This window comes from Nilaparvata lugens, chromosome 3, assembly GCF_014356525.2.
Source record: "Nilaparvata lugens isolate BPH chromosome 3, ASM1435652v1, whole genome shotgun sequence".
NCBI classification, from domain to species: Eukaryota; Metazoa; Arthropoda; class Insecta; order Hemiptera; family Delphacidae; genus Nilaparvata; species Nilaparvata lugens.
In genome coordinates this window covers 66,145,756-66,171,929 of record NC_052506.1, presented here as the reverse complement: position 1 = coordinate 66,171,929, position 26,174 = coordinate 66,145,756, and the positions used below count along the sequence as shown (strand labels likewise).

General features: G+C 33.4%; 1 protein-coding gene across 2 annotated transcripts; it reads right to left on the bottom strand.

Annotated features, from left to right (window-relative positions):
* Positions 1-11: 11 nt before the first annotated feature.
* On the bottom strand, positions 12-21,646 carry LOC111048073. Of its 2 annotated transcripts, none has more exons than XM_039424344.1 (7): positions 21,374-21,612; positions 10,499-10,585; positions 8,062-8,216; positions 7,190-7,340; positions 6,105-6,264; positions 3,064-3,199; positions 12-720 (listed from the first exon to the last, which is right to left on the bottom strand). In XM_039424344.1, exons 1-7 carry the CDS (start codon positions 21,439-21,441, stop codon positions 626-628), a joined length of 852 nt encoding a protein of 283 aa, XP_039280278.1. In that variant the 5' UTR covers positions 21,442-21,612; the 3' UTR covers positions 12-625. The 2 variants fall into 2 exon arrangements, with proteins under 2 accessions (XP_039280278.1, XP_039280279.1); XM_039424345.1 differs by lacking the exon at positions 12-720 and adding an exon at positions 1,928-2,196 and having other exon boundaries at positions 21,374-21,646.
* Positions 21,647-26,174: the final 4,528 nt, after the last annotated feature.

The following is a 26,174-nucleotide window of genomic DNA, read 5'->3' as shown; positions in this document are numbered from 1 at the left end:
TTTCTTTGGAATTAATAATCTACTATTCCCTTTGATTGAAAATACCCTCAAAGTATCCTAGTTATAACCTTTTTGAATAGGAAAATTATGGGGTTTGACTTATTTTTCTCACTATCTCAACAATCATTGAAGTTACATACTTCTTATTGGTTTTATTCGACATTATTATCTCAGTAACACAGCATTTTAATACCAATGTTTACTGGAGAGTGTTTTTTATTTTGATGTAAAGAGATCTCTCATGAAGTCTGTCGGTCTACTTCAGAAACACTCTGTACATGGAAAAATCTCAATTTTAGCTTTCATTTTGAGAAGAATTCAAGAATGAAATCCTTGAGATCCTATTTTTGACATAAAAATGACAGCAGTTTGCGAGAAAATCTTTCTAATGATTAAAATGGTTGGATGATTTGAGTGATAGGCAGATTATTCAATATTCATCTATTGAGTCCGAGATTGTGCGATAACTAATTTTATAAGAATTGATGTATTTAAAAGTACCAGAGAGACTAAGGAACGACTTCATAGTTAGCACTGTAAATACTAGTTCAGTTTTAAGTTTAATAGCCCTAACTATGATACAATAATATATATGTGCATCTAGAAACTATAATAATACTTTTCCTCACTGAGAGAATTCGTTTATCGGACGAATATTTCCCCAAATACGAAGAAGTGGGCTACTCAAGTCCCTTGATGAACACAACAATTTTCCTCTACCTGAAACAACATTTTCCTTATATAATTTAATAGGCTCGTGGGGGAAAATGATACTCTAGAATTCCGTTACGACTATTAACTGGTGGAGGAAAATTGATTTTTACTATTCCTTTTAACAACGTCGTAATGAATCGATAATATTGGTGATTTTTGAAACCTAAATATACTTTCTGAATATTATATTTCATAGAGTATATAAGTCCCCAAATATTTGAAAATCCTTGAATAATGATAGCTGACCAATTCAACTCACAAGGACGGACTTCAGCCTAGCACCCAATCTATTAATATGCCTGTTAGCATTCTTGAACCTTTGGTAAGACTTTTGCAATAGTATCATATTCAACCCCACAATCTATTAGCATTTCTGTAAATAATCACAAGTATTCCAGATAATGAGAGATGGATCCTAAATTTTTCCTTTTTCTATTGAAACGGCAACGAAATTGCATCTTCTAGATAATCACTGAAGAGTTGTCATAGTCTCAACATTTTGAAAAAAAAGAGATAAAAAGGTAACTATTTTTCGATATAAAAATCATTAACAAATATTATATATTATATAATAATTATGTATATTCATGATACATTTAGTTCATTTGTATGTGTGAAATTGTAAAATCATGAGTATTTTTAATCTTATTGTGAATTTGATTTCTTTAAAGAATCAATTTCAATTTATCACTTGTTGTTATGAATGAATTGAATTTTATTATTATATATTATATAATATCTATGTATAATCATGATACATTTAGTTCATTTGTATGTGTGAAATTATAAAATCGTGAGTTTTTATAATCTTATTGTGAATTTGAATTCTTTAAAGAACCAATTTAAATTCATTACTTGTTGTTATGAATGAAATGAATTTTATTGCAGTTAATAGATTCACATTAATAATTATTATTATAGAGATCATTGGTTATGCACTAATGTAAATAATAGATATACTTATAATGGAACTTGATACTGAATCTAGTCCTATATAAAAATTATGTATTGCATTGTGTGGCCAAAATAAAAGTACAAATTATAATTGAATTCTGGGTTAACTATTATTTCATCATTCTGAAGAGATTCAATTGAATACTAAACAGTTAAAAATCAAAATAAATTGATAATAAAAATGAAAAATGACAGAGGAATAGGCGTATAAGTTATTAGATAGAGAAAGTTTTGATGACAGAACTGAAAAATAACAATATTTAGGAGCACAACTCTCTTTATTTACAATAATAACACTCAATTGAAATATGTACAATGTAATTAATACAATTAATACCTCTGGGCAAACAAGAATTTTTCACGAAGAATGTGACAGAAACTATCTAGACACTGATTAATATGAATAGCAAATAAATAGAAGTTTCATATAAGATACAATTTGTCAATAAATCAGGTAACCAAACCATTTAAAGCTCCGATAGACAAACAGGTTGTGATAACTCTACCAGATCCACCAACGCTGAGGGCCTGAAAATTATGGAATAAAATTATGGACTAATTCACAGGATAATTAGAAATGATTAAGGGTTTTGACACATAAGACACGATAAAACAGATGATGGAAGCGTCCTATAAGATAATTGTTGAAATTTGATCTGTCATGAATGCTCAAAGACTAATTTTTCCTCATCTTAAACAAGAAGATTTCCTCTAATTAATCGAAAGACACAGTATATCCAAGGCCTACATGAAACGCAGAAATACCTGTAGTACAGGGACAAGCTGATTACACACTAGACAAATAGCAGCATAGACGTGTATTGTAATGCATTAAAAAATGAATTGCGGAGGTAACTTATAACTTATACGATACGGGAGCTTATAATTTTGAAGAAACTGGCCCAACAATTCAAATCAACGAATCGCTTCAAAACAACGTGATAGTACAAAACTATATTATTGACAAAATCGTAGCCTACAAATAAACTGTGCTGGAGCGATGCTCATTTATAGACTCGAGGTTTTATCAAAATTGGGCTCACTTATACGTAAGTATATTGAATTTAACAGCTCTAGAATGTTTTTATCTTACGGGAGTAATGTCAGGAGAGCCAATGAATGAACAGAGCTCACGACACTGCAGACCCAACAAAAAGGCCTCATTACTATTCAATGGTTGAACAAGAGAATTGACATGAAAGCTAACCAATGTTGACTTTTGACGAGGATAGCACTATACTTACATAATTTACTACTACTACTACAAGGAAATTAACTATTCACCCTTCAGTAAATGTTTTATCAAGAAACACAAAGAATGCAAGGAGGTAATGAGTATCATATGTATGTAACCTATTGATGATTGATGGATGTATAAGTGAATTGTGTAATTACCAGTGATTGGCTTTGGCTCTCCTGAAGCAGGTATTTCGGTGGTGACTGTTGTTTCTTCGCCATTGGGACTCTTCAGAGTCACAGTTCTCTTTTCGTTGCCTGCTCCATCCCTCACGATGTCCTCTCGCTCAATAGTCTGTCGCCAACAAACACATAATAAGTGAAGTGAAGTTTATTGTGAAGTGAACAACTACAACACTTGACCTATTTCGGACTAATCAAATCAAATCAAACGGTTCTTTATTTTCACATCAATAGGCTACAATAATTTGAAACAAAACAATTTTTCAATCATGAACTATTACAGCATCGCATATTTTTTTACATTGTAATATAAATAAAAAGCATTATTCAAAATTGCATACTTAATCTAACAGGATGTCAAAAAAAGGAATACTACTTGCTTAATTATTAAAATTGTTTGCAAGTAGGAGTAACTTACATGAGAAAAAAGTTTTTCAATTGCTGCATTCATGCACAGATTCACATACCACTCACGAATTAGAATAATATTTCATGTGTAACTAAAATCAAAGTTAACCAATGACAGTGAACAAACTCTCAATATTTTCAGGAGGAGAAGAAAGAAGCAACTTGAAAATGTGTTTTTTAAATAAATGAATATTATTAACACTTTTTATGTAATTAGGCACATTATTGAAAAATTTAGGACTAAGGAAGACAAAAGATTTTTGAAAAAAGGTGTTGTAAGCTTTAGGAGGCCTTAGAAGATTATTTGTTGCACTTCTTGTGCTATATAAGTGATTGCCCTCGTACAATTGCCTTCCACGAACTCCTGATTGGATAAAGAATGAAGATAAAACTTTAAAGACATAAATGTAGCGCAATGGTAAAAAATTAAACATTTGGAAAACTGGGAATGAGTGCTCGGTTCTCCTCACACCTTCATGACACGTAAAATGGATTTTTGGATGGTGATTAACGGATTTAAGTGGGTTTTATATGTGGAGCCCCAACAAGTTATTCCATAGTTCAACTTGGAATCCACAAGAGCGCAATAAAGTTGTCTTAAAACAGATTGAGACAGAATTTTTCTAAGGAAATAACATTTTATTAGAAGTATTAGTAGATAAATTTTCAAATAATGGATATGGCAAGACCAAGTGAGCTTCTCATCTACTAATACACCAAGATATTTTATAGAGATTGCGTAACTACTTCACAATCACAATTAGTTTGATTGCATGAATAATTATGAAATTTTAGTGCTGATTGGAATTGCCAAGTTGTAGTCAGAGTGAAAAGCAAGTATTTTGTTTTGTATACATCGAGGGAGAGACCATTACAATTGAACCAAATAAGTAATTTATGCAAATCTTCCTGAATCTTATTAAGGCTGTGCAAAGGCTAAAAATAAACTTTCTACTCGTGATATTTTTCAAAGTTTTTCGATTTGTAATATCATTAAGCTATCAAAATTAAAAAGTTTTCTCAGGAAAACATTTTTTTCCGATCATTACTTTTTGAGATATGAGCGCCTACCCTTTAGCCTTTGCACACCCTTAAATAAACTCTCACTGTTTGCACCACAATATGAAAAAGTAGTATCATCTGCAAATGAGACAGGCGATCCATTAATCTAATTTAATTAATGTGTAACTTTATCTAAATTTGGGAGAGGAATAGCACAAGGTTACCTTATTTTTTCCTCCCAATCATTTTTGATGATGTACTTATTGTATGAATCAATAAAGAATAAAAAATTAAAAAGAATAATAATATAGAATGTTCCGTAACTAATGCCTCCGCTACACTCTCGCTGAAAGTTTCGCCGAGCCATTTGTTGAATGTCCAACGCCTATGATCGACTTTCTGAATAATTATTGAGAAGGTGATATTGTGGTTGTTGTTCATACTGAATAAAAATACCAGTTACTGTCCAACAACAGATTTATTGAAACATCGAGATGCCGGCTTTGATCATACCACTATCAATACCTGGTAAACTAAAACTACAATATTGAAGAGCAGCAGTACTTGAAGTAACGGTCGACCACCGCTATTGGTGAAAATCGTAATATATCAAGGTGAACGTTAGTATAAATACTGCTGCTCTTTACTTGTAGTTTTACTTTAGCAGATATTGATAATGGTGTAACAACCGAAACCGATACCTCGATTTTTAATAAATCTGTTGTTAGACAATATCATGTCAGAGCGAAGGCACCGAGCTGAGTAAGGCGAGCGGTGGCATCCACACTTCCGCGTTCGTCGTCATTCGTACGTACTCGGTGAGAGTGAAGCGCCGGCATGATAATTAAGATTTAGGTTACTTAAACTGTGGTACTTTTCTGGAAGTTGTGTAGCTAAATGATTGAGTGATTGATTGGATAAATAAGAATACAATAAGGAAATGAGGTATTACGTATTACCATAGAGAAAAATAGAATAAGATGCTACATTTCAATTATTATTTTATTTTTTCTCTATAAAATCACATACAATGTGCTGAAATAAGTCTAGAACGAAAATTCCGAAAAGGTTTTGTTACTGAAATTAAAACAGCAGAAGATTACAGTTGAGTTTCTTCTCCTGGTTGTTTTTTTTTTTGTTTTTCTCAAGCCCAAATGCTTGAGAAAATGTAAAAGCCTAATGTTTTCCTGATAAATTCTAATTTTAATGAGAAATTTAATTTGTAAATTTGGGACCAGTTGGAAGTTTGTGATCACAAAGTTTATTGTAAGAGTTCATCAAAATGTGTTGCAAAACGTGATTTCTCAATGTTAAAGTGGAACAGCCCGTATACTTGACAGTTATACTGTTTGTTTTCATCTATAAAATGTTTATTTTTGAAATAAAATCAAGTTTTATTCAATTTATTGACAAAATAAACGTATTGTGATGATCAGTCTGGCGGGACATGCACAAAGTCCAGCAGTGGTAAGTTTTCATGCACATACTAGGCCTTGATCAAAGACTTGAGACAATGTGTTTCATGTCCATTGCAAATAAATCAACATGCTATCATAGATAGAGAAATCTTGCAATAAATTGAATAGAGTAGTGAAAAAAATACTTACGCCATCCGGACGACGTATTGTCCGAGAAATGAACGAGGAAGAGAAGGAGGAGGAGGAGAAGCCACCAGTTGGTGGAGAAGGGCTGAAAGGGGCTACAGCCGAACTTATATCACTACTTTTCTTCTTGTCCAGCAGACTGCCTATTTCATCTGATGCAATTCTGCAAAATATTATCAAGTAGTTTTATATTTTGTTTCTGAATTAATACTTTTTCATTCATTTTTTCTTAAATGTTTACTGAGTGACACATAACAAAACCTTTTTTCAAATATTTTATTCAAATCATTTCATCAAAACGCTTTCTTAGTTGCAGGAAGATTGGAGTTGAGTAGGTGACATTTAAACCCATGACTCCAGGAGATGCGTTTCATGATGAAAAATCGTGTACCACGTTCATCTATAGGGGAGTGCCAGATTACATGCGATGTTTGAAGTGGAGATATATATAGTTCATCCAAAAATAAATAAGAAAACTTTGTGCTTGATGAAGATGATAAAAAAGAAAAGGGTCACCTCTTGTATATAATTTTTTTGAGCTCAAAGTTGGTGATATGATCTCAATTGCTTTCACTCTGGAAAACATAAACGATATGTAACAAATAACAACTAATCTGCCCAAAGAAAGTTATCACCACCACCACAAATCCACAAGACACATATTTATTAGGCCCATATTATTCGTTAAATTTCTATTCTCCCATTTTTCACATTAAAACTGTTATTCTTCATCTCAATTTCTCAATAATTAAAATCATAGATAACAAATAGCATAAGAAGATATCCCATGGTATAGGTCGTTTATGTTCCAAATTTCTAGCCGCTTTTTTGTTAACTCAAGCCCAATACTGACGACTACTGTCTATTATTACTGTTATGACCAGGTGAGAGTGTAATAACGGCACAGTTTGAGAGACCACCAGCGTCACATAGCATCACTAATAATAACTACTTGGACTATCGGCTTGAGTTAACAGTAAAATTTGGAACGTAAACGCCCTATACCATGGGATATATTCTAATGCAATCTTTTGTCTAAGTTAAAACGAAGAAAAATAAAATAACATCTGATTCGGTGAAAAGTTTACCTGCCATCTAGATCACTATCAACACGTTCCTCAGCCGAATTCCCAGATCTGAATCCTGGCTTCAAAAGTTCATCCCTTATGTTCTTATTTGATGGTTCAAGGGCTGGGGCAGTTGGTGGTACTTCAATTGCCGGAGTGACAGATGGCATCCCTAGAAAGCCACAAAATATTACTGATTTTCTCATTTGAAAGAGTAAAATAAGTGATTAAGATTCGCAATTTATCATTTCTACGCATTTTATACCAATCATTTTTGATAATTTTATAGACCAGTCTACTTAATAAGTTAACAGCATCATAATTCAAATCTCTGGGTGAGATCGTTTATAACAGATTTTCCGCGATTGAGTATAGATTTGTTAAGGTATTAAACATCTAACTACATGATACTTTTGCAAAATCTTCAATCACGTTGTAAATTATTGTTCTGCTCTATCTATGCTAAACATAAATAATAAAACTTTCTGGTATTCAACATTCCATTTCATTCAATGTTAAGACTAGTTGAGAATTAATTGGTCCTTTTTGACATAAATTGCCGAGAACTCAGAGTACGTATAACTGAAAAGGAAATGCTGAGAATTTCATCATGTTTGATGCCAGCACCACACTCTTGCCATGTCGCTTGCCAAGCGGCTCGCTGTACGCATCTATCTATATGGTCGGTGTAGTGACGAGCGGTAGCCAGCGCTACTACATCCACACTCTCGCGCTCGTCGACATATGTATACACTTGGTACAAAGCACTGGCAAGAGTGTGGAAGCGGCATCAGGGGAATGATAACAATTAAACTGAGAAAATATACACAGGCTGGTATGATCTATATCAGGAGAGGAAGAAAAATAATAAATAGTATGTATTTTGAGCATACCGAAAAGAGACGCAAAATGATCAAAATTATCAGATGTAGCAAATTCTCTCATCATTTCATTCATTTTTTGTTCCATCTCATCAAATCTAGACTCAAAGAATCTATGGATCTCGAGAGGATTACTGTAGATGCTGAACATTGATCCATGTGGCACTCTGAAACAACAAAAAAAAAACAATAGTGCTAGCATAATTATGTCCTTTTTATGGCCTAGATTCCTTAAAGGTGCATTTTCGTTTGTGAGTAAATTTCAGCAGTCGACGACGACAAGCATTGTTGACATTCATATTGTTCAAATTTCAAGTGTGCTAAAACAGCTGATTAAATAACTTTTCATTATTTGTCTTTATTATTAAAGAATTAAACATTTCAAATAATATCAACATATTGCCATTTAAAAGTATAAAAAATTATAAGCTCAACCTGCCCCATTAAAACATAATTGAACATAATCTCTTAGGTTATGTAGACAAATTGAAATCTACCCAATCTGAGATTCTATCCCTAAAGCTGGGTTTTACTTTATGCGTAAATGCCGTCGTCGACCACGACAGGGAGTGAATCTCAGATTGAGTATATTTCAATTTGTCTACATAACCTAAAAGATTAAGTTCAATTATGTTTTAATGGGGCAGGTTGAGCTTATACTTTCAAATGGCAATATGTTGATATTATTAGAAATGTTTAATTCTTCAATATTAAAGACAAATAATGAAAAGTTATTTGATCAGCTGTTTTAGCACACTTGAAATTTGGACAATATGAATGTCAACAATGCTTGTCGTCGTCGACTGCGGAAATTTACGCATAAACGAAAACGCAACTTAAATCTAAAGCTGAGTTTTCGTTTATGCGTAAATGCCGTCGTCGACCACGACAGGGAGAGGATCTCACATTGGGTGCATTTCAATTTGTCTAAATGACCTAAAAGATTATGTTAAGTTAAGTTTTAATGGGGGATCTTGAATTTATACTCTTTTATACTTTCAAATGGCAATATGTTGACACTATCAGAAATGTTTTTATTCTTAAATAACTAGTAGTTCTGTGAAAAGTAGACCTCACGCAGTATTCTCATCTACAAATACCTGATTGAAACTGTAGACCTTATGGAAATACAGCAATAGACTGGCTTCTCCACACATCTGTGTAATCTCACTTGTCAGCTGATTTATGATGAATAATTCTATAGTCTGATTTTTACTCTAATATTGGCGTATGAAGGAGGCTCCTTTTTCCTTTTATATTATCCTTTAAATGCAAAATTTCCAAAAACCTTGTATATACGTCGACGCGCAATTAAAAGAGGAAAATACCTGTCAAATTTAATGAAAATATATTACCGCGTTTCGCCGTAAATGCGCAACATATAAACATATAAAAATTAAAACATTTAAAAATTAAGAGAAATGCCCAACAATGTCGACTTGAATCTTAGACCTCACTTCGCTCGGTCAATAAACACAAATAATGAAAATTTATTATTAGATCAGCTGTTTTAGCACACTTGAAATTTGGACAATATCAATGTCAACAATGCTTGCCGTCGTCGACTGCGAAAATTTACACACAAACGAAAAATGCACCTTTATGAAGAAATCAGAAGTATTATTCTTGTTTCAAAATTTAATTTTTGATGAATTTCGCTAGTTTTCTATTTCTTCTGAAGAAATAGAAAACTTTTTTCTTGTTTTCTTATTTTAGTAGCTTAATTCGCCAGCAACTCTGAAATGACTCTTAGACCCAGTTTTGTCAAATAATAGTTTATTTTAATTTCATAAGTTTATTTTAATCTAAGCTATAATTCGTCTGTAATCAGTCTCAAAAGTGATCATAACACCAATTTCACAAATTTAAAGTTTTTTTAATCTAAGTACAGTTTTTTTAAGTGCATTGTAGTCAATTGAGTGCTTGGGAATAAAATTATTCTGAAGGCCTATGAATTACAAAATTCTTTATATTGGTTTCTAAATCAAAAGAGGTTGATACACCTCAAACTTCAAAAGTTATTTTTTCATAACACTTTTACAAAAATCTTGATGACTTGTGATTTGGTATAAGCTACTCAGAGGCTGGTCCATTTTTCTTTAGAACAGAAGGCTGTTTTAGATCAAAATAGCCACCAGGCACCACACAAAGCTAATCCTCCACAGCACATTTTGTAAAAAATACTACAAATAATCAAACTTCCAATTTTTTCATTAGACTTTTTGGCAGAGTTATTTCAATACATTACAGTTACAAAAAGATTAAAAAGTAAAATATTGAAATTTTCAATATTGGTAGTTTTTTGTCTTCACATTCTCAATCGAAGAAGATAAGTGGCATAGCAGGATATTCGTGAGTGGCCTTAAAAATTAGTTGATTTGAACCTATAGACCAATTGAATTGAGTTCTTCATTATTTTGTCAAGTGAATGGATATGGTATGCACATACCTGGATTCCACATCTGATTCATCAGTTTCATAAGTATCCCAAATTGGATCACGAAAGCCATTCACATAATTTTCAGGAAGCTTGGAGCTGTAAAAATAAGAGTGAGCATTATGAAAATGATGAGAGCATCATTGAACTGAAAATAAAAACAAAATTTAACCACTTCAACACGATAGTGTAAGTTTATAAGTAAGAATAAATGAAGTAAAATACCCTAGCAAGTTCCATAAATCAATAATATAAATTTCGAATAGGTACTTCAATCTAGTAGATTATCTGTCAATAATATTGTCTGTGTGAAAGCGATTTGTTTTCGTGACTGCGCAGATAAGTATTGATAGGATGAGTTGAGCTCCATGCGCCGCATTTCCCATTGTAAGGGTGACCACTTTAAGAGACGAACTCCTCTAAATAACATTTGAGTTTGAAAAGCGCATCACAATAAATTAATTTGAAATAAAAACATAAACACATAAAAATATTATCATTATTCCATCTTAATATATTTCTTAAAACCCAAGTTTCGTTGATTTCAAATAGTCATTTCTTAGTTTCCTTGCAGAATGAGATGAAGTTTGTAATTTTGACCATAATTTGTATATTATGATGAGAATTATCAATTATTGAGGCTTAAGAGTTGAAAAATCGTGTTCAGCGACCGAAAATACATAAGATATATAGATAGCGTTCCTGAAATACATAATTTGAATGCATAGACTAGTAGGAGCGATGCGATAGACAGGCCACAACGCGCAAATCATGGGGGAGGACCGCGCCGCAGCGTAACAGTGCTACTTATCCTCCTCCCACCGCCGCATCTATGATCGTAACCCCCAAACTATATATCATTGGATTCAGGAAGAAACGGCCAACAATGTTTATTGGGAACCTTTTCCTCTAAGTCGGCTAACGACTTAAATATTCGAGAAATAACAAAAAGTCCATAATAAAAAAATACATTTTTCGAGATATTTTATTTTTTACGAAAAAACTATGCGGTTTATCGCAAAAATGTAAAGGAACATATTGAAAGCCAGTTATGTGTACATAATATTGAGAAAAAAATTCGAAGCTGTACTATGAATAGTAACTGCAGGACAGGCGATTTTATAAGCGCGCTTTTTTAGAACTTACCCCCCTCAACACCAATCTGTGACTACCCTGGGACGTGACGACATCGAGTTTCATATACACTAGAGACCCCCTAAAAATAATCCGAAGTCAAATCCTCTGCCTCTCTCATGTATGCTCAATGTAAGCCACCGACTAGACTATTAAAGCTGTAGGTTCACTCATCTCTTATCATCATCTGTCTAATTACCCACGTACAAGCCTAGAGCTCATGTGGGCATCATCCTCAGCAAATAAATTATTTTCATGAATTTTGTGTACAAGCTAACTCATCAAATCTCGAGATTGAAATATGACAATTCAATATCTCATTCTCTGATAAAGAGGAAGCTCATTAAAGCCAAACTTTTACCCATTAAACGTTATACTATTTATAAAATTAATTTATGAGTCATATTTTTTATTCTGGCCTCCAGGTCATTAATACTGTCATTGATAATTTCTCATTGAATTTCCAGCCTCGCCTAGAATGGCCTATGTCAGCAGAGAGTGTGCAGAGTCAAGAATTCTTGTAAAGTTGTCATCCAAGAAGACCAGCCAACTACTGTCGTAGTTTAGAGATTAATGCATTTAAAATAGTTACACAAACAGGATAGAGTAAGCGGAGTTGAGAGTGAATTTATCACCCAACAACTGATGCCGCCTATTTGCAAAATTTTGCATTTGATTTGAGTTGTCGTCAGGCAATCAGGGAAGGTTAGGTGAAGGCTAGAGGTGTCATGTCATGAGGCGTGCCTCTCGTCTCCAACTCGCTTGTTATTGGTTCCAATGACTGAAATTCCCCTCTGTCATTCTGAGAAGCGAATTCATGAATAAATAAGGCCTACAGAATTTGGATAATAGAAAAGTTATATGAAGTTCTAAACAGATCACCGTTGAGAAACTCAATACACGTAATTCAATAGAGAAGCGTTCAGACTTCAGATGGCAGCGATCCAGTGACCGCTTTCAGTAAAAATTCAAATCATCAAACATAAATTCATTTACATTATAATATGCATTGTCACACAGCAGCTTCCTGACGGTTCTCTTGAAGGCGTCCTCATCCAACTGTTTCACACTAGGAAGCAGATTGTTAAAGAATTTCAGGGCAGGGTGGCCTGCAATCGGTGGAGGCGTCTCCGGGGGACATCCAAATGCTCACGGTGCCTGGTGTTGTGCTAATGAATGTTACTACGGGCAGCCACAGTATGTTGTATTCGTTTGATATACACCAAGCAAAGAAGGATATACTGGCTGATGACTGTCAGTACACCAAGGCGATCAAAGATGGACTTGCAGTGGGCAAGATGGTCGCTGGATGTTATGATCCTCACAGCCCTCTTTTGCAGCCTCAGGAAATCAGCAGCTCCTGCCGAGTGACCCCACAGGAGCAATCCATAGGTGATGTGGCAATGGAAGAGAGCTTGATACATGATCACAAGATACCTCTCAGTCACCAGACCCCTCATCTTGAGCAGCAGGAAGCAAATGCGGGAGAGTCGGCTGACTCTATCAGCCTACCTGTTATATATGACTGTAGTCCAAGACAAAGAGGAAAACCACTGACGTCAAGGTCATTTATCATTACTAGGAATAGTGTAGGCATCAGCACTATATAATCTTATTACGCCTATCTATATAAAACACACTAATCCCTGAGGTACACGAAAAGTCACTGAAAGAGTCTTGGAGTTTGCACAACCAAGATAGACAAGCTAAGTCCTTCCACAAAGGTGAGAGCCTAAGATAGAAATGACTGAATTCCTTAGACCTTTTCTGAGTAGGATTCCATGGCCCACACAGTTGAAGGCTCGGCTCGGCTCAGCTCGTCTCATATACAGAAGTGCAGCCTAATTTTCCTCATTCTTCTAAATTGAATTGGATATATTATAAAGTCAATGAAATGTATAGAATATAATACCTTGAAGTCAATGATCATGAATATGTTGTTCAAATCCAAAACACATATTCAATACCAGACTGAGATCTGATTAAAAAAAATAATTTTACACTTAATTTATGTTGTCTCCATGTATGTATTCATGTAAATAAATAAATAAATAAATGTTAAATACTAATAGAATCTTGTTATATATATATATATTATATATATATATATATATAATATATATATATATATATATATATATATATACACATGCATATGCATTCATAGACCAAGGTTAAAAAAAATAATTTTACACTTAATTATGTTGTCTCCATGTATGTATTCATGTAAATAAATAAATAATAATATATATTATATGTACAAGATGCGGCAGAGAAACTTACTAATTTGAAAGGTCAATACAAATAGAAGTACTTCAGATAATGTTTTAATCTTTTTTTTTATATGAGAATACAATATCTCAATTTTTTTCCATGAAGTCTTGAAAATGAGATCTGACCAATGGCGGCCCCCATTGCGCATAAACTGATGAAGTCGATTTTTGAAATTTCGTTGCAGTACATCAATCGGTATGTTGGCAATGGCGTCGCTAATGTTGTTCTTGAGGTGTGCTATGGTCCGTTCTTGATCGACATAAACCAGAGATTCCAAATAACTCTATAAAAAACATCGCATTGACGAATCGCATGCGAAAATGAGCCTTGTCACTGAAAAAATGACCGCGTCTTCAGGCAGGTTGTCAATCAGCATATCACATGCATTTTGACGGGCAACAAAATCGCGTTCAGTCAATTCTTGAACAACAGCCAATTTGTAGGGATGAAGTTGAAGGTCTTCATGGAAAATTCGTCGAACAGTGAAGTCAGAAATTGCCATAGCAGCTGCGTGTTTGCGAGCCGAACGCCTGGGAGAACGCACAACTGACTGCCTCACTCTTACGATATTTTCTGGAGTTCTGATGGTTCGTTGAAGTCCATTTCTGGGTTCAGCGACACTTCCACACTCCTGAAATGAGTTTACCCACGACAGAATCGAATTTATGGCCAGGAACGAGTCTGTGGGGAGGAATTTCAAATCGAGCGCGAAAAGTGATCGACCATTAGAAAAGAAGGTCTTAACAAAATTGAGAACTTTCCCCTCCTGTCCCTCTACACAAAAAATTCAACGTACGAGATTTTTTCAAATAAGTTTCTCTGGTGCACCTTGTTATTTTGGGACAAATTTTCCATTTTGTTTCGACAACCTCGTGGTTTTCGAAGATAATCATTCTCTACAAAATTGAAAACAACAAAATTCCCAATAAATTAAGCAGACGTGCAGGATTCTACGATTTCTGGTTTTGGAGCTGAAGCTGAAGATTCTCAAAAAAGGGGTATATTTCAAGAGTTTTTCTTCAAATTCTGAAAACTCTATACTACTTGTATACAACTTTAAGTACCTATTAAAGAGAAATGAAAAAATACATATAATGTAAAAGTACAACTAATTCTGAACAAGATCCCTCAGAAATTTTGAAATTTAGTATTGGGGGTAGGGAGAGTACTAGCGAAAATAGAAAACCATGTCTTACAGGCAATATACAAATTTTCTATTGAAATAACCGATCAAATCAATATTTTGAATCATAATATTATACAAGGGTTATGTTCTATCAGAATCACCAGTTATATGCACTTAATTTCAGGATTTCCAAGTGTGGAGGTTCTTATAAGGACACCTCAAGGATCAAAATTTCAAACACTCATAGCTTTTGACACAATGATCGGATTTTCTAGTACCACAACACATTCTTCTCCGCTCGTCAAAACGGTTCAAAATCATATGTAGATAGAAAAATTGATATAAAAATTTGATAGAAAAATGGGAAATTCATTATTGAGTGTACATTAACCCATATTTCCAAAAACAAAATAATGACTTAATTCTATATTGAAAGCTGCGTATCTCGGTAACCCGATATGATAAAAATGGTAGGTACCTGGTCTTGAATAAGTAGAACAGAATTTTATCTTTTTTGTGAAATGAATATTTATTATAAAAATATATTTGTGAAGTTATATTCGTTCGTTTCAAGAATTGATGATAATGTTCATCGTTTTCACCGTCTCGGCAGTTTTTCGATATAAAACAGTGATTGAAAATGTATTAAAGTCAATTCAGCTTATGAAGCATGAAATTCTCTTCAATTTGAGACCAACCGCAAGTTTCTATCATGTATCATACTCGTTTTAGAAACACTTAACCAGTAGAGTCGCGAAAAAATGGAAAAATAAAAATCACCTATTTTTCAAACCCGCTGTAACTTTCAAATTCAAATTCATTTATTTGCCATAAAATAATACAGATTGATAAAATAAATATTCTAACTTACAAAATGGCACTACCGGCAAAGAAAACTTGTGCGCCGGCAGTGAGTTCGAACAAACTGTGAGCTTATTCAAACCACTAGAATAACTAACATTATGGAAACCAGGTCACATCTCAATACTTACAAACGATAAGACAAAGTAACAAAATCACAAGCAAATGACAAATTTAAAAAGACCAATTCAAGGAAGCCATGACAATTTTTTTTTAATTTATAACACAAGAATGAAACACTACATAATGGATAATTTAAAATGAACATTTGTCCTAATCCAACCCAGTATAAGATTCATTATGGATTTTGTAATTCTATTAATAATGAATTCAGTTGGGACTTTATTTATAAACAAGTAACACTGATATTCAAACTGACGTCTACATACACTTAAGCTGGTAAAGTCAATATCAAATTGTAATGGATTGGAGGGACGCAAATTATATGGATTACTAGCAGGGTACCCGTGCTTCGCTACGGGAATTAAAAGATAAAATTATTTTTGTGAAACATTTATAATCTAAATCCTACCATAATTGTTTTAATCGTTTTTGAGATTACGCCACAACTTGGCATGAAAATAATTGAGTCAAATCATTCGAATAATTAATAAATGTGTTGGAAGTGCTCTGTAGAAGAGTAGTCTTATTGCAGCGAATTTTGTAGAATATTGGGCGGGGCTTAAGAGCCGACCTCGACTTTACTCATTGGTAATTAATATTTCCCGTTGACAGTTATCAAATTAGCAGTGATCATGTTATTTTTGTTTTTGCTTGATGCAATTAAACATTAAATTCCAAATTAAGTTGATTCGGAATTTGATGACTCTGGTAGCCTATCCATGGATCTCTTTCTTATTCTCGAATTTTCGGCATAGCTTGTCGCTTACTTTTCGTTTCACTTATCCAAAAGTGTAAAAGCAGTCAATCCACTGATTCTTTGTCCCATGGAAGTTCATTCATACATGAGAGTTCATTCATAATAGTTTAGTACAAAATATTGTGGCTGATTTCTTATGTCCTAAACTTTACTATAATAAATATTAAAGTGGGATCATTTTAATGTGAATTTGAATAAATCTGAATAGAGTGTATTCAATCACTTTGATTATTGACTACCATTATATGATTTCTTTCTTTGATCTTAGCTTAAAACCGAAAGCTTAGGGATGAAAATTTGGTTGTAAACTAACATGTAACTCAATTTAACTTCTGAATTGACAACTTTAGTATTTACTTGTGATCTATCAATATCAATAGGTTTGTCTTGTGCCATGCAATGACATCACGAAAGGAAATAGGAGCAGCTGATGGAATATTATGTTTTTTTTTCGATTTAGTTTTTAGTTGATTTTGAAACATGAAAATATAAGACCCAGTGGTAGCACAAAAGCCTGTTCAATCAGGATTAAATTTCATGAGAATTAATCAGAGCAAGGTTTTTTTAATAGAAGGCTTCTCTGATTGGTTCTCGTGGTATTTAGTCCGGATTATGAATTAACAGACGGTGCAACTGTCTGCACCGTCTGTTAATTCATAATCCGGACTAAATACCACGAGAACCAATCAGAGAAGCCTCAACATGGTTTTCTCAAGGCCATGGCTGCGTACAAACATAGAACAACATAGGAACCAATATAATAGAAACTGAAAAAATTAGTCGCATTTTTATCACCTCACAATGAACACCACATTCAACTACCATATGTTTGGAGAGACCGATTTTAAATTTATTTTACTATCATCCGGTTACTTTCTGAATCTATTCTTCCAGATGTTCCATGAATACTGCATTGTTTTAAAATAAGGTCGCCAAAATTGGTAACTCAACTACAGCTATTATAATATTTTTCATTTGCTCACACTCTCTTACGTTTTCAACAGACTATGGAAAACTTTTTTCTGATCAGCTGCTACTTTAGGGACCAATAATCCTTCTCAAGGAACTCCAGCGAGTTTTCCCAGAGTTGAGACCTGTTCCAAAAGAATGTTTTTTGTCGCAAATCCACTATATTCTTGATTTAATCAAAATCGTTAGAGCCGTTTTCGAGATCCGTCCGACATACATACATATCCATACATATCCACAAACACACATATTCAAACAGAAATTGACTTCATATTACACATATTCTTAGTATATTGACATAATTATATTCTTCAATGATTATGATTTCATTCAAGGAGAGCCTATTTCACATAATAATAACAGCTGGCATCAAAAGCAAAAATGTCAAACATGATTGGAATTGAAACAGTAGCGATCATTAACATTATTATCTTCATCTGATCTGAAGTAACCAGATTATAGTAAGATTCACATCAATTTGTCAGAATTATTTGAATGGGGAGCATTGATGCTATTAATGAGGAATACTGACAGTCAACGAACTGTTATGCATATTCTCCAATATTTTTATCGAAAGCTACCTTCATCTTACTTCTATGGACGATATTTTTACATTGGGAAAAGCAACAACAGCTATTTGACCGTTTTAATAAATAACCCCTTTCTTTTGCCCAAGTTGAATTTTGGCCGAATTTCTTCATTCTATGCAAACAGATTCCACAACGGACACTTCTGATGTTTTAAAAATACCCTCCATATATCATACTGAATTATTAAAATTTCATCGAAATTGTTGAAGTAGTTTTCGCGATCTGTCGGATATACAAACAAAATAAGTCTTGATAGAATAGGATCAATTGATAGAAGCAACTCCCGTCATAAAAATTTGTTTTATGAAAAATGAAATTCATCCACACTCCCAGCAATAGCTCTGATTGAAGCAGCAGTTCCCAATCAATTTTCTCTCGATGAATGCATTTTAATAATCAGTTTTTCAACTTGGTGCCAACCTAATGAAGTCATCTCTACTTAATGCCAACCTGACAAAATTATTAATTTAGTTGCCAACTGTTTCGAAGAGGTACTCTCTCTAGATTATGGTTCTATGGTAACATATGATATGGAAATTTGAATTATAATAAGAGATTAGAAGAAGAATATACATGCTAAAAAACGAACTTTAAACCCTTAAAAACCACCCTTAGAGTTGAGATATCGCCAAAATATTTCTTAGTGAGCACCTAGGACGTATAAGGAATCTATATTCCAAGTTTTGTTGCAATCCATCCAGTAGTTTTCCAGAAATCGTGATCAGTGAGTCAGTGAGATAAGAATTTTATAAGGGTTTGGATTCCTTAAGTTGAATGTGTCACTATTCTTATTCATGAATAATATGATTTTTTTAACATATGTTTGCCTCACTGTAAGCACCTGGAATTCTTGAAAAAGAAGTCTACTAGGGTACAATCTTGGCCTGCATAATGCAGCTCTGATAAGGTGTTTCTGTAATGTGAATAATTTGTTCATAAATTATGGATATCATAAGCAGCCCATCATATCTCAATTCTATATTGGAAAAGTGATTGCGCATAAGCATAATAAATCTTTTTCATTATTACCAAATCAGCTATTTGATTTAGTTTATAAAACTTATAAATTAGATATTTAAGCCGTCTGCACTAATAATAATCAATGAGTATCCCATTTTATATGATCATCCATCATTATACCCAAATATTTTAAGGATTTCACCTTTTCAATACAAGGGAAATCACAATCCACATGATTTAACAAAGCGTGAGAATGCATTTGTAAAGACAAGGTTTGTACTGGTTGACCTATTTCAGTAGGAGAAAAAGTCATAAATTTAGTCTTCTTCAGGTTCATGGTGAGTACATGTCTATCAAACCATGATTTTACAATTCTCAAGCCCTCATTTGCATTGTTATATACATCCCCCCCATGACACACCAGAAAAAACAAGAGCCGTGTCATCAGCAAATGAAAATATTCTGCAGTTAGGTATTTTCAGATTCAAAAGGTCATTAACATAAATCAAAAAGAGCAATAGTGAAAGGACTGTGCCTTGAGGAAGACCAAATACAGAAAGATTTTTCAAACTTGTTTTACCATTAATTGTAAAATATAGAGAGCGATCCGTGATTCGTGATTAGATAACTCACGAACAGATCATTTGCTATGCCCCTAACTCCACAATATTATATAATTTTTGCAATAGTATTTTTGTGTGCTAACTTTTGAATGGTATTGACGTCGGAAGTATTGTTTATAGGAGTGAAAAGAGGCGAGAATTCTCTGCAATCATCACTACACTTTTAATTTTTCATGTGACACAAGAAACACAGCTTTGCATGAATATGGAGATGATCAATTTTTATATATCAATACAACTTAATAGGGATTTTTTTATTTTTTTCAATCGAATTCCACTTATGATAAAAGATTTTGAACGGCCTTATAAGCTGATAAAAATGAGCTGTGGTGCGAGATAATCCGTTCTTTGTGTCAAAAGTTATGAGTGTTGACAATTTTAATCCTTGAGGTGTCTATGCGTGCCTCTCTAGCCTACTAGGAAATACTGACATACCGTGAATCAAAGGGATGGTTCTGATAGATCAAAACCCTCTTATAATAATATTGAACAAAACATTGATTTGTTAAGTTGAAAAGGCCTTGAAAATGTATTACAATATACAATGGAAAATTTCTATTTTGGCTGTTAAACATTGTTTTTCTATTTTTGCTAGGACTCTCCCTACCACCTATACTAAATTTTTAAATTTCTAAAGAACTTTGTTCAGAATTGTACTATAATTACTCTATAATTCTACAAGTTACAAAAACATTAGCCTAATTGTAGAATTCAGCGCGACCGCTCAACTTATTGCTAATTTTGTTGTCTTCAATTTTTTAGAGAATGCTTTTCTTCAAAAAACTCAAAGTTGTCGACACAAAATAGAAAATTTAAAATAAGTCCCAAAATTTGGGGGTTTTAGGGGTGAAGCCGCCTTCTGGCCTATAGTGCGGTCCACGTTATAATGGCAGTGGATAAAGATAGAAGAATAGCGATGCCGATTCTCTGCATAAATTAATTATATTTCTACACTGTCAAAAATATAATTGGCATCGTTGTGAACCCAGAAAAGGATAGTAACACCGGCTTTGTCAATAATAGACAAGGATAGCGAAACCTAAGTTGATCAAATACTGTCATTATAACGTGGACCTCACTATATACTATAAAGTATAGATAACTTTGGTTTTGCTTTCCTTGTCTATCTTCCGACAAAGCCGGTGGTACTATCCTTTTCTAGGTCCCCAACGATATCAATTATGTTTTTGACGGTATAGAAATATAATTAATCAATGTAGAAAATCGGTATTGCTATTCTTCTATTTTCATTTACTGCCATTATAACTTGGACCTCACTATATCAGCAAATTTCAGATTCGAATTCAATTCAGCGTCCCAAAATAAATAGAGAAGAGACGAAATTCTTTCGGGGCTGTTTCCTAAAAAATGACCATTTGAATGGAATAAAAATCATTTATTCATCTTATGACGTATATTTGTTAAGATAGCAATAAAAATATTACCATAATTAAGATGGATCAAACCTACCTTTCATTCGAACTGGAGTTATGTTGGGAAAATAGATTTTTGAAGAAATTGTAGAATGAATTATTCATACTGAATATTGAACTTCAATTTATGAGCTTATAATATCTTGATTGCTAATATGAAAAGAAAAATATATATAACAATTTAAAAGATGATTTGTTATGATGTAACCTTATGCAAGAGCAATATCAATAACATTACCATAACCTCACTTTTTTCTTGGTAGGAATTTTGGGAATGTTGTTAGCGCAGACAGTATGGACACACCAGTTTCTGAAACATAAATTATACATTTTGAATGTTGTCCAAATATTGATTTTTTGAAATCAAGCCTACGTTCAGAGTTACAGGTTGGTATTCTGTAGACAGAGATTAATGCTTTAAACTATGTGAATTTAAACAGAAAGTAATTCCAATATAGTCCAGTCAAGGAAAGGTTATAAAGGAAAAAGTTGAGAAGACAATTTTTGACCCACAGTTTTCTTGAGGGTAGTAAGGAGGTAAACATATCAAAAGTCCCCACCCCTACCACACGTGCTGTGGGGGTGGGGGTGGTTTAAAGGTACCATTTTTTGGTTTCTCGCATAAAACTCAAAAAACTATGTATCCTAAGGACTTGACTGTCATATAACAAATTAAAGCTTACATAATTTCCTACAATATTCATTTTCACAACTTTTTTTATAACTCCTCTAGTTTTCGAGATATCCGCTCTTGAAGGTGTGACATTTTTGAGAAAAACACGTTTGCCACAAATTTTTTTTCTATTTTTGCTCTTATAACTCTAAAAATCTATGGGAAAAATCCATATTGATTACAAAGGAATTTGAAGGGAATGTTTTAAACAATATTTTTGACTTTGCAGCTTTGTTGAGACTAGTTAGGGGGAGAACATATCAAAAGTCCCCATTCCTAACTCATGTGCTAAGGGGATGAGGGAGGTTTAAAAGTTGCATTTTTCAGCGTTTTGCTTCCACACTCATATCATGAGAGCAATGCGTTCAAGCGACATAACTAACGGATCAAAAATGAAGCTTGATAAGTTCTCTACACTTTTTGTTCAGTGAAATTTTGTGATATTCCCAACAGTTCCCGAGATATTCGCTCTGGAAAGTGTGTAATTGTTAAAATAGCAGGTTTCTATCCAATGTTTTGCTCTTTCAGAGCTCATAACTCTCCAACAATACTTCATAAGAACAAATGCTTATTGTAGGTTTGTAGAGCATTAAATTCTCTTTAGAATGAAGTATTACTTCACTATTCATAGTTTTCCTTCATTGTTATACAGTAGCTTCAATGAAGGGGGTAAAATTTTCATTTTTGCAACAAGTGTCAACTCAGCGGTTCACCTTCAACAGAGGGGATAAAGAAACGCACTTTGGCTATGCTCACCTACTAACTAGTCCAAATCAAGCTGCAAAGTAAATACGCTGTGGCTTGTGTCACAGACCCCCTTCAAATGTCATTGTCAAACGATCAATAATTGTTGCAGCAATGAAAATTTCACCCCCTACATTGAAGCTGCTGTATAACAATGGAAGAAAAACTTTGAATAGTGAAGTAATATACATCATTTTTAAGAGAATTTAATGCTCTACAAACATACGATAAGCATCTGTTCTTATGATGCATTCTTGGAGAGTTATAATCCCTGAAAGAGCAAAACATTGGATAAAAACCTGTTATTTTAACAATTGCACACTTTAGAGAGCTAATATTTAGGGAACTGTTGGGAATATCACAAAATTCCACTGAACAAAAAGTGTAGAGAACTTATCAAGCTTCATTTTTGATTTGTTAGTTATGTTGGTTGAACGCATTGTTCTCAAGATATGAGCGTGGAAGCAAAACGCTAAAAAATGCAACTTTTAAACCTCCCTCATCCCCTTAGCACATGAGTTAAGAATGGGACTTTTGATATGTTCTCCTCCTAACTAGTCTCAACAAAGCTGCAAAGTCAAAAACTTTGTTTAAAACATTCCAACCTTTGTCAATTGGTCTATTGTTGCAAAAATGGAGATTTCACACTAAACACTAAAGCTGCTGCAAAAGGTGTAGGGAAATTCGTAAAAGTGTGAAATTGTACATCAAATTGAAGAGAATTTAATGCTCTATAAGCTCATAATCAATATGGATTTTTCCATCGATTTTCAAAGAGTTATAAGAGCAAAAATAGAAAAAAAATTGTGGCAAACGTGTTTTTCAAAAAATGTCACACCTTCAAGAGCGGATATCTCGAAAACTAGAGGAGTTATAAAAAAAGTTGTGAAAATGAATATTGTAGGAAATTATGTAAGCTTTAATTTGTTATATGACAGTCAAGTACTTAGGATACATAGTTTTTGAGTTTTATGCGAGAAAGCAAAAATGTTACCTTTAAACCACCCCCACCCCCTTTGCACAGTGGGTAGGGGTGGGGACTTTTGATATGTTTACCTCCTTACTACCCTAAAGAGAACTGCGAGATCAAAAATTGTCTTCTCAACTTTTCCCCCTATACCCTTTTTTGAGCATTCATTATTGCCTAGACTAATACTTCAACTCCATTCAATTTATTCAACTATTACACTGATTACACATCACGTAATCTGTGCTTAATGACACTCGAGAAAAGGAATCGATCAAGTAGGTACCATTGATCGCTTTCTTGACTTCAAGTAAACTTGAAAGAGCGATATTTGAAAAATTGACAAACAATTCAGTCAAGTTTACTGGAATTAAAGCTTCTATAACCTTAAAATTCTATATTTATGTTGCAAAATATTATTAAAAGTCTCATTACCTATAGGCCTACGTAATCTTGATTTTTTTCTTCAACTGAAAACTGTTTCTATTTTATTTTCCCATTTGTAGGTTGGATTGTGCCTCAAAGTTGAATGCAAAAGTCAAACATGTTCAGCATCTTAAGTCAAGAAGATTCTTAGTGGATATAGGTACTTGAAGAAGGGTAGTGGAATCAAGTTTCTGTTTTTGTGATTTCAAGAAAACTTGACTACTCCAGGGTTAGTAACCTATAGGTTTGAATTTTCAAATTGTAGCATTAATTTACTGTGTAGGTACCTAGTATTTTAAGAAACTATTGATTCTGCAGTATCAGAGCAAAGCCAAAGGAGGCGTTTCTTCAGTCGGCACAAAACATCAGGAAGCTCTCCGATTGGCTGATTGGGTTGACATAGTATCTAGAGTGCTTTCTGTCCACTCAGTCCGACTGAAAATAAAAACGCATTTTGTGGCTTGCACCTTATTAGAAAAGTTTGGGTTTTAGGAGGGTTTGGAATGGCAACTGCTAGAGTTTAAATGAAATTAAAAATGGACTAATCTAGCTATAAACTAGCCTATAATAGTCCAGTTGAATGGTAATTTTTCAGGAAACAGCTGCTGAAGACTTTTTTCAAGGTTTTAAATTATGTTTTTTGGGACGCTGAATTCGAATCTGAAATTTGCTCTGGCAAGTCAAAATAAGGCAGCTTCACCCCCTAAATTTTGACTATTTCCATTTTAGCTCGAAAACCTCGCGTTTTTTTAAGAAAAAGCTTTCTTTAAAAAAAATTTCAACGAATTGCAGTGTTTGCGCAGCATTCTACAATTTCTGGTTTTGAAGCTACAGCTTTGCAAAAAAGGGGTATTTTTGAAGATTAAAAACAAAATCTGGAAAACTACCAGTAGGCTACTACTTCTACTGTAGCCTACTCCATGAAACTTGGAGTATTATAAATGAGAAATCATATAAGTTATTATTTTAAAGTACAATTATTTCTAAACAAGATTCCTCAGGAATTTTTTAATTTAGTACGTTACCAGTAAGCCTACAGTGGCACCGGGATTACTCACAAAAAAGAAAGCCATGTCGCACTGAGGCAAAATACAAATTTTCCATTGTTTATTGTAATACCTTTTCAAGGCCTTTCTTACTAAACAAATGAATGTTTTGTTCAATATTATTATACAAGGGTTTTGTTCTATCATAACCATCCCTTAGATTTGCGGTATGTCAGTATTTCCTAGTGGAGAGGCACGCAAAGACACCTCAAGGATTAAAATTGTCAACACTCATAACTCTTGACACAATAAACGGATTATCTCGTACCACAGCTCATTAAGGCTGTTCAAAATCATGTATCATACGTGAAATTTGATAAAAAATTGAATGAAAAGTGATTGAAGATAAATTCAAGGCTACTTGAGCTTGTGAAAGAATAAATTTTCGTAAATTTGGAACCACTCTTGAGTTTCTATGATGTATCAGACCCCTTTTAGAGAATCTTGATTAACAGTGAAGTCGCGAAAGAATTGAAAAATAAAGATAACATTTTTTCAATATACAGTAACTCTTTTCAACCCTCTGTAACTTTTGAATGGTATTGAAATCGAAAGTACAGTTTTTATGGGAGTGAAAAGAGGAAAAAACTCTCAACTTTGAATACATTTTGAAGTTTTTATCTAAGTGTTTCAGTCACAATCAGAAGATACAATCAGTTTACAATCAGAAGATACTACGCAGCTGAGAATAGGCCATTTTTTATGTATGGAACTATGGTTGAAGAATGAATTTTCCATTTTTGATCGAATTCACTCAGGATACATGATTTTGAACCGCCTTGAGGTGAGAGAATGAGCTGTAGTGCACGACCACTCAATTAATTGGAAAATACCTAATTTTCTCCAATTTTATAGGGAATGTTTTCTCTCGAAAAACTCAAGGTTTCTGAGAAAAAAATGAAAAAGCCCCAAAAAATTAGCGGTGAAGCTGCCCTAATGCGTGTCAGAAAATTCGAGATTAAAATTCAGCGCCACAAATAAA